The sequence below is a fragment of the Tupaia chinensis genome, unplaced genomic scaffold, assembly GCF_000334495.1.
Source record: "Tupaia chinensis unplaced genomic scaffold, TupChi_1.0 Scaffold145685_1, whole genome shotgun sequence".
Classification (NCBI taxonomy): Eukaryota; Metazoa; Chordata; class Mammalia; order Scandentia; family Tupaiidae; genus Tupaia; species Tupaia belangeri.
The window spans coordinates 5,355,545-5,366,196 of record NW_006205542.1 but is presented as its reverse complement, the minus strand read 5'-3'; the positions used below and the strand labels follow the sequence as shown (position 1 = coordinate 5,366,196).

The following is a 10,652-nucleotide window of genomic DNA, read 5'->3' as shown; positions in this document are numbered from 1 at the left end:
GGGGCGCGTGTGCGTGCGTGCCCAAGATCCCGAGAGGAGAATGGAGGAGAAGGGATTGTGGCGTGACCATCCCCCCTGGGGGGTGATTTCTCGCTTTCTGTCTCTATGTCTCTCTCTGGCTGTCTGGCGAGCGCACGCGCCCTACAGTGAAAATCTCTCTCTCAAAAAAAAAAAAAATAAAAATAAAATAAGTCTTGAATTCTATTACTAACAATTATACTTATATACATTATTGTCAAATGCATATGAGAAAATAAATGATACTCAGGTGGGTGACACATAGAATGCTAGAGAGAACGGTAAGAAAATGAGGCTGGGGACCAGCAGTTAGCGTAATGGCTATGTTGCTGGACTCCCATGTAGTCGACCGCACTTCGCATCCCGGATCCAGTGGTTTAAAACTCACGCTGGGTGCGTGAGCGTGCGTGCCCAAGATCCCGAGAGGAGAACGGAGGAGAAGGGATTGCGGTGTGGCCATCCCCCATGGGGGGTGATTTCTCGCTTTCTGCCTCTGTCTCTGTCCTGGCGAGCGCACATGCCCTATAGCGAAAACCTCTCCAAAAAAAAAAAAAAAAAGAAAATGAGGCTGGAAACTTAGACAGGAGTCAGATCATACAGATGCTTATCAGTCCTGTGAAGGATTTTGGTCTTGAACTCAAAGCAAACGGAAGCCATTATAAGATTTAAAGCAGGGTGAGCCGTATAGCCCAGTGTTTAGGTGCTGCACAAAGTAAACTGGATCCCAAATGACTGATGAAGGTTCACATGGTGTTCTTGTCAGCTTAAAAAATATGCTGGATTCTCTTGCGTCGCGTCCAAGATTCTGATGGGGTAGAAAATTAAGGAAAGGATTGTGGTAGGACCAGACCCCCTTTGGGGTACACACATGTATGTGTGTGCTCTCTCTCGCTCCTGCATGTGCCTGCACATGCTCCTCGGATATGAAAAATGAAATATTTAAAGCAAGGAAGTGGCATGATTAGATTTGGGATTCTGAAAACAATTATGAAAAACTGAAGGCAGATGTTATGGGAAGAAAGCTGTTAAGAGATCTATGTAGCAGTTCAGAATAGTGATGCTAGCGGGTCAGTCAGGTGGCATGGTGTGTTAAAGTGGCTGGATCCCACATGGTCACCAGTTGGAATCCTGGGCCCAGCAGCTTGCAACATGCCAGATGTCTGTGTATATGTGCCCAAAATCCCAAAAGGAGAGCAGAGAAGGGACAGTAGTGTGGCCATCACCACCGGGGGATGCTTTCTTTCTCTCTCCCCCCTTTCCTCTGGTGAACGCTCATTCCCTATAGCAAATTAAAACAAAAACAGTGATGCTAGTCTATTGGACTAAGAAGTGGCAGCAAGGATACAGTAACAAACATATCTGAAAATTAGTGATAGAATTCACAGGGCTCAGTGGTTCATCCACTGGATGGCAGATGAAGAAAAAACGAGTCAAGATAAATGTAAACAATATCTAATACAAGTTTAGGTAGCACTTAATTCTCTGAAGTCAAAGGGAAGAGGATGTAGAAGGAATAATCAACAGTGTTAAATTGTGAATGGTTGAAAATAGTTTTTAATACAAGGGTAAGGAAAAAGCCAGATTTTTGAGATTTGAGAAGAAATTAGAATCTATGGAAATGAAGACCATGAATGTTATAAGCACGTCTCAAGAAATGTATGTGTAGGGTCCAGCCCTGGTGGTGTATGCTAAGACACCATGCTCTGCAAGCTGAGATCACGTGGAAGGCCTGGGTTCTATTCCAAGTCCAACCTGCATGGCCATGCACAGTAGCATGACCCTGAAATCACACAGACTGAGGAGGATGAGGCAGGCGAATCATGAGCTAGAGGCTAGCCTGAGCAATATAGGAAGACCCTCTCTAAAAAAAGGAAGTATCTGTGCAGTGGGAAAAGGTAGGTAAGAGAGGCAGTCTAAGACATGGGAGATAGTTTTTAAGGTAGAAAGAGTAAGCAGAGGGGCTGGTAGGTGGCATGGTGGTTGAGGGTGCTGGACTCCCACATGTCTGACCGCAGTTCAAGTCCCGAACCTGGTGGCTTGTTTTCTCACTTTTTCTCTCTCTCTCTCTCACTCTGTGTCCCTCTCTGGTTAAATTAAATATATAAATAAATGGATAAAGTTGAATAAAATAATTCTTTTTTTTTTTTTTTTAAGAGAGGTTTTCGCTATAGAGCGCATGCACTCGCCAGACAGCCAGGGATGGTCACGCCGCAATCCCTTCTCCTCCATTCTCCTCTCAGGATCTTGGGCACGCACGCACACGCGCCCGGCGTGAGTTTTAAGCCACCGGGTCCAGGACGCGAACCACAGTTGACTACGTGGGAGTACAGCGACATAGCCATTACGGTAACTGCTGGTTCCCGAATAAAAATTTTTAAAAAAAAAAAAAAAAAAGAGCCAGTAGAGAGGGGAGTCATGGATTTAATGAACTATAGGTACAGTATTTTTATGCCTTAGAATGGGAGTCCCCAACCCTCAGGCTGTGACTTAAAATACCCTCCTGTCCTGTTGACACCCTCCCAACCCCCAGACTGCACAGTGAGGTATGGGCACAGGGTGAGGAAGTGAGTTTTCATCTGCTCCCCACTGCTTCCATTGCATCTGCTTATCGAATAAACAGCAGGAGTCTCATGGGAGCATAAGCCTTATTGTTTCACTGTATAAGGCAATGTGATAGTGGTAGACATGGGGTACTCGAAGGATATGAGTACCAAATGGTGTACGTGAGTCATTCTGAGGCCAACCCTGTTCCCCAAGAAGTGAAAGGATTATCTTCCAGGAGACAGTCCCTGATGACAGGAAGGTCGAGGAGTACTACTTTAAAAGCTCTCCAATTTGGAAGTTTTTGCTCCCTGAAATAATTGAAATAATATTTTTAAAACTCTAAAATAAGTCAAATACACTGTATCAGATCAAACAAACTGAACCTACCTCAAAAAAGCTCTCTACATACTGCAATACGTACACACCACAATCACTGAAGTTGTTTTGCTATGGTACTTTGGGATTAGAGCCTTTCATAACATCTTTGGAAAAACTTCTTTTACTTCCTTTTTTAACTTCCCATTCCACCTCTAAATACCTGCAATAACATATATATAGTTAGAATACCCATATATGCAAATATATTAATACATATTCCCTCTTATCTACCAGAACATGAAATAAAGTGTGAGGTGTGATTCTGAACTTACTCTCTCAGAATTTTGACAACATTCGATCGAGAAGGGCCTCTAAGTGAGTCCATAAGTAGGATACAAGGTCTGCAGAGTAGAAATGACCGAAAGTTGAATACTTCATAATCTTACAAAGCCATAAAAAGATTAAAAGTGTTATATTAAAAATAAAATTTAAAACCTTCAAAATTCCCTTTGATGCCTCAGTAAAAAATGGAGAAAAACATAAACAATATAGACACAAACAGCCTAATAATACTTAATTATATACGGGTATATTAAATACTGAATTACAAAATATCAATTTCACCATATCTTAGTGATAAATACATTATACAAAAGTTCCATAGCTGGTTCCTAAAACATATTAATACTTCAAAATTTAGTAATAAATCAAAACAATTCCTTTTTTTTTTATTTTTTGAGAGATTTTTGTTATAGGGTATATGAGGTTCACCAGAAAGAGAGAGACAGAGACAGGGCAAGAAATCACTGTCCAGGGGGTATGGCCATGCCACAATCCCTTCTTCTCCATTCTCCTCTCAGGATTTTGGGCATGCATGCAGACGTGTCCAGCGTGAGTTTTAAGTCACTGAGTCCTGGACTTGAACCATGGGAGCTCAGCAACGTAACCATTATGACATCTGCTGGTCCCATAAATCAAAATAATTCTAAAAATGAAATATCCCTATACTCCAAATCAATAAAAGTGGAGTCATGCAAAAGTAGGAAGAAAATAACACCACTTTAAAGAGGTAATCGTCATGTAAAACAATTAGTTTAGGTCACAGAGTGTTTTTGCAAGATTCCATTCAGAACACTCTCTTTAAGTCAGATTTAAACGTCAAAATTTAAATTCTGGTTGGCCATGTAGCACAGTCGTTAGACCCTATACATAAGGAGCTGGATCCCACATGTCCAACCACAGTTCAAATTCTGGCCTCAGAAGCTGGGCACATGTACACATGTGCCATGAATCCTGATAGGACGGAGAATAAGGAGGAACAAAGACTGCTGTGTGACACATCCCATAGAGTTATGTTTACCCTTTTCTTTCTCTGGCAAGTGCACACAGTAAAATTAATTTTAATTTTGTAAAGCTATGTTGTAAACTCAGGTAAATGAGAAGTTTGATATAGTGCCGAAAATCCTGCCAATGCTTAAAGATCTATATTCTCCCTGACTAAAATGTTATAGGATTTGGAACAGATTCTCTTAATTAACCTAGGTCTTTACATTTCCCTTTATAAATGAAGTTTTATTTTAAAAGTCTCTTAAGTAAGTTACTAATATCACCTACAAAAAAAGTCAAAGGTGATTATGTCTAGAAAGAGGCAATTCTTCATCAATTAAGAAGTTTAGAGTCTCTGGTGAGACCTCAGAACATATAGTTCTGAAAATGAAAACTGACTCATCCTCATTTAGGGTTTCCGTCTGGAACATGTCCCTTCAGACTGCCTTGGGTCACTCCATAGCCTTTACAACATCATGTTATTATTTTGATATAAAATGCTTCCTACTCCAAAACACTATATATATATATATATATATATATAGAGAAAGGAATAGTTGGTCACTATTAAAACATGTATAGATATGTGTACACAAAGACTGAAAAAACTGGCAAATGGAGGACTTAAATGACTACCTATTCTTCCCTCCTATTTCTGGATAACATGTTTCAATTTTTCTCACTTGACTCTGACAACATTTATTAGTTCTGTTTAAGTAAATTGTCCAGTTATGTTTTTTTTCCATGAGTGCACTTAGGTAAAAGCCAGCATGCAGTTTGGAGATATATAATTAATGCTTACTGTTTACAAATAGTAGGTTTTAAATGCCACTGTCCTATTTCTGAACTGCAGTTATCATCAGCAAGGAATCCATCATCACTGCTGTCATCCTATAAAAGACAGCTTTGTATCAGTATTGAAAATGCACAATCTAAGTAATTAATAACCCAACAAAACAACACCACTGGGGACAAAATTCTTTGTAATAGATATATAAAAAATATTTTCTTTGTAGATGATCACAATCTGGAAAATGTACTGTTACTTAATTCAAATTACCTAATGCTACAACACTAAAATTTCAATGAAAAGAAATTACCAATCAAAGGTTTGAGAAAGTTTTATATTTATTTACTCAATCTAGAATATTTAAAGATTTAATAGTATTATAATTCTTTTGCCACCAAACAGTAGTTCTGATTTTAGCTTTATAAAAATATAGTTTGTTGGCTAGGATGGCACTTTCACCAATAGGACATGAATAACATATTTTTCTTTTTTTTTTCTTTGGAGAGGTTTTTTCGCTATAGGGCGCGTGCGCTCGCCAGACAGACAGAGAGAGATACAGAGACAGAAAGCGAGAAATCACCCCCCAGGGGGGATGGTCACGCCACAATTCCTTCTCCATTCTCCTCTCGGGATCTTGGGCATGCACACACACACACACACGCGCCCAGCGTGAGTTTTAAGCCACCGGGTCCGAGATGGGAACTGCGGTCAACTACGTGGGAGTCCAGCGACATAGCCATTACGCTAACTGCTGGTTCCCATAACATATTTTTCTTTTACATGAATCATTTTTCATATCAGAAACTTTTAAAAGGTTTTGGAAACATTATTCTCCTTGACAAACCCATATGACATTTATCGCCTGAGAGAAAGTAGCTTAAAACCATTGTAGTATTCTGCAGATTATGGTGAATGTAAAATAAACAAGGATTTTTTTGTTGCTGTTCTTTGAAAAAGCTTCTGGTACTTCATGATTACGATAAACAATGGCAGAAATAATAGTAATACCACAACACAGTTAGATGACCTAGTTCACATAGTAGGTAAGTGCTATAACAAAGGGAGATTAAGTGCTTGTTTGAAGCTCTGAATGTAATTCCCTATACAAGTTGGAGAGGAAAAAAAAATGTTTATAGCCATAAATTTTTAAACCAAGGGATATCTCAAAAAAAAAAAAAAAAGGCTTTTGTTCATAACAAGATTAAGCAAAAAGGAAAAATGGTACAGTATTAAGATACATTCTCGGGATCAGCAGTTGGTGTAATGGCTATGTCGCTGGACTCCCACGTAGTCGACCACAGTTTGAGTCCCAGACCCGGTGGCTCGAACTCATGCTGGGCGTGTGTGTGTGCGTGTCCAAGATCCTGAGAGGAGAATTTAGGAGAAGGGATTGCGGTGTGACCATCCCCCCTGGGGGGTGATTTCTTGCTTTCTATCTCTCTGTCTCTGTCTGTCTGGCGAGCGCACATGCCCTATAGCAAAAACCTCTCCAAAAAATGAAAGAAAAAAAAAAGATATATTCTCAAAGTTTGTCCTAACAATTAAAGGTTAGAATATTAAAGAAATGTATGTTATAGGCTTCTCATAAACTTTTCTTTCGATATAAAGTCCTTTTCAACTGAAGTTATAAAATAAACCATTTTTTAAAATATATTTTATTTTTGGTTTTATTAATGTTTATTAGTAGGGCAAATGAGACTAAGAAAATATCGGAATTCACCTATATTAATTTTAATTAAATCTGCTTTGCCATCATATAAATACATTAAGTTGGCAGGAAAAAAAAAATCACTAGAAAAGCAGTGGGGATAAAAAATAGGATAAAAATAATTTTGTTGTATTCATGAAATCACAATCAAAAATTTAAATATTTGCCTCTTGAATGCCAAGTCAGATCAAAGATTAAAAGTATACCCCATAAATGCTTTGAAAGAAGGGTTGAAGGCAGTAATAGCTGGAATTGAGGTAGAAGAATAATTTTCTATCAAAACTTTATTTAAAAAAAACTATTTTAAAGACAAGGATCCACTCTGTCATGCTCCTCCCTGCTCATCCTCCAAAGTAGCTGGGACCACAGCTGTGTGCTAACATGCCTAGCTTTCCTGGGGGTGTAGGATAGGAGGAGGTTGCAGGCAGGGAATAAAACTTGGACCCTGGGGGCCAGCAGATGGCGTGGGGGTTACTTTGTTGGATTCCCACATGGCTGACCACAGTCTGACTCCCAGACTCGGTGGCTTTAAACTCACACCAGTCATGTGTACGTGTGTGCCCAGGATCCTGGGACAAGAATGGGTAGTGGCATGGCCATCTCACCTTGGGGGTGGATTTTTCACTTTGCCTCTACTGTTTCTGTCTCTCTCTCCAGCAAGCACACACACACCCTAAGGCAAAAACCTCCTAAAAACAAAACAAAACAAAAAATCTTGTACCCTGTGGGGCAGCATGTCTTTACTGGCATGACTTGTGGCTGGGCTCATATAAAAGTTTTCTGAGATGGGTAGTTTTACAGTTCAGTCTACAACACAGTGGAAACATTTACGATGATGATAACAACAACAGAATACTTTTTTTTTTTTTAAGAGGTTTTTGCTATGGGGCACGTGCGCTCGCCAAAAAGAGACAGAGAGATAGAAAGCGAGAAATCATCCCCCAGGGGGATGGCCATGCCGCAATCCCTTCTCCTCCATTCTCCTCCTGGGATCTTGGACAGGTACCCGGTGTGAGTTTAAGCCACCGTGTCCAGGACTTGAACCACAGTCGACTACACGGGAGTTCAGCGACATAGCCATTACATTAACTGCTGATCCCCAGAACTAATACATTTGTCCTGGCGACTTTTGACCTAAAAACTAAATCTGTTTTGAGATGTGTCCCAAATCCAGAAGCCATGATGAGTTAATGGTTGAGGGAACTGCTTATAAGACTCTAGAGAAAAACTTTTAATTATGTAAAACATTAGAACTGTTTTTTTTAATAAAAAAAAAGAATTATTTTATCTAACTTTATTTATTTATTTATTTACTTAATTAAATCAGACCAGAGAGGGACAAAGTGAGAGAGGGGAGGGGGGAGGGAGAGAAAGAGAGAGGCAAAGTGAGAAAGCAAGTCACCAGGTCTGGGACTCAAACAATGGTTGGCCATGTAGGAGTCTGGCGCCCTTAACCACCATGCCACCTTCCAGTCCCAAAACATCAGAACGATTTACCAAGCATTAGGTTTTACCTGGTTATCCTGATCTTCTGAGAAGTCAATGAGTTCATCTTCAAGCATTTTACTACCTTCATTTGATTCATCACTATAGTTGAGTCTAATTTTGCTTAAGCCATCTGCATCAATAAGAAACATTATATAATTTTTTAAAAAGGCCATTCCTGTAGCTCAGAATATGATGCTGGAATTAATACTTGTAATTACTTAATGATTAAATAGTTAAAGATAAAAAAAATCTGCCTTAGTATGTAATATCACAAATATAAACTTAATTATTTAAAAACTAGGTTCCAAACACTGAATGGGAAAACATTTTCTTCTAAAAACTAGAACAAGACAAGAAGGCCCACTTTCTCTGCTCTTATACAACCTAACACTGAACATCCTGGCCAAAGCAGTAACACAAAAGAAAAAAATAAAAGGCATTTAAATGGAAAAAGAAGTTAAACTGCTCATTTGTAGATGACATGATTATATATATAGAAAAATCTAAAGAATCCACCAAAAACTTCTTACAACAGAAAAAAGAATTCAGTAAAGTTGAAGGACACAAAATCAACTTGCACAACAAGAATGACATATTGATAGATAGCTGAAAAAGAATTTAAGGAAACAATAGCATTTAAAATAGCAACAAAAAATTTTAATTTAGAAATTAATTTAATAAAAGACGTGAAACATCCCTAAAATCAAAACTATAACATCCCTAAAATCAAAACTATAAAACACTGATGAAAGAAATCGAAAAAATAAAAAATTGGTATGGTATCCCAAGTTCACAGAGAGGAAGAATCAATACTGTTAAAATGTTGATGCTACCCAGAGTGATCCACAGATATGATGCAATTTGTATCAAAATGCCAGTGGCATTCTTCACAGAAACAGAAAAAATAATTACAAAATTTAGATACAGTCACAAAAGATCCTGTATAGCCAAACCAATCTTGAGTGAAAAGAACAAAGCTGGAGTCATTAAATTACATGACTTCAAAATACATCACAAATCCTTAACAACCAAAACTGCATGGTACTGGCATAAAAATGGATAGACTACATATCCAAAAAATTTTTTTGTTCATATTCCATAGTTTTTTTTTGTTTTTTTTTTAGAGGTTTTTGCTATAGGGCGCATGTGCTCACCAGAAAGACAGAGAGAGATAGAAAGCGAGAAATCACCCCCCCTGGGGATGGCCACGTCGCAATTCCTTCTCATTCTCCTCTTGGGATCTTGGGCATGCATGCACACGTGCCCGGTGTGAGTTTAAGTCACTGGATCCGGGACTCAAACCGTGGTCGACTACGTGGGAGTCCAGAGACATAGCCATTACGCCAACTGCTGGTCCCCTCCATAGTTCTTGACAGTTAAAAAACAATTTTCAAAATTTCGAAATACTGAGTTTTAAAGATAATGTTCAAAATATTTCCTATAATTTTGTATAATTTTGTTTGTGACTCTCTAACAGCAGAAACAGTATGATTTTAAGTATTTTTGAAAAAAATATTTACATGTCAACTACTCAAATTGTTGAAAAGCAAATGCCCACCCAGCACACTAGTTACACATAAACATTCTCAATTCAGCCCTGCCTACCAAGTATTCTGTGATATACCATCTGGAGGCAAAGATCAGTCTTTTTTTCTTCCTTTAAAGTCATTCTCAAGATAATCTCTGGTGTGGTTGCTCTTTTACAATCTCTACTGATTACAATGCTGGGCTGGAAAAGTCCAGGTTATTTTATGTTGTAAATTCTTTTATATATCTTCTCTAATCCTCTCTGCCAGGCAGAACTATTTATGGTGCCAAGCCACCTTTCTAAGAGCTTCTGTTTGCATACTTGAGATCCACCTTAATTTCATAGTTTTCTGATTGATCTTCAGATATGACATTCCAGTCAAAGCCCTGCCCAATAATATTTCCAATTTCTGATTCAATGCAACAAGCATTGCTGAACTTATGCAAATAACCCTTCTACCACAAAATAAGAATATGCCCAAATATTTCTAATTCAAGAGGGGTCAGGAAGGAAGAAAAGTTTACGTTTCCACTTAAAGAAACAAACAAGAAAAATATTTTAACAAATTGCTGAACCTATCAACAACTCAAAAGAAAATAAAATATTTAAATTGGGAAAACAAAGCATAGTAAAAAAGTATCAGTAATGCTTTACTCAAAAATCATAAAATTCTATTTTGCCAATTAAGTCTTATGTTCCAACTGTCTTCTGTTGAATATGCAGTGTTGCTATGGTCCAATCTTTCTGGTTAAATCCTGGAAGTTAGCATTCAATTGTTATTATTATTGATATTTCTTGTTCCCAGCATTAAATTGGTCATTTTCTTGGTTGTCTTTTGTTCTCTTATTTCTGTATGTGTCTTTAGTTTTCCTGGTGGAGCACTCCTTTCAGAACTTCTTGAAGAGTGGGTCTGCTATTGACAAATTCTTTCA

The 10,652-nt window shown here is 38.2% G+C and overlaps 1 protein-coding gene across 1 annotated transcript in view; it reads right to left on the bottom strand.

Annotated features, from left to right (window-relative positions):
- The window catches only part of SENP6 (SUMO specific peptidase 6), a 161,896-nt gene that overhangs the window by 2,846 nt on the left and 148,398 nt on the right, over window positions 1-10,652 (bottom strand). The window contains 4 exon segments of the mRNA XM_027768233.1: window positions 2,950-3,100; window positions 3,213-3,281; window positions 5,009-5,097; window positions 8,219-8,322. Of these exon segments, the coding sequence (XP_027624034.1) occupies window positions 2,950-3,100; window positions 3,213-3,281; window positions 5,009-5,097; window positions 8,219-8,322 (413 nt within the window).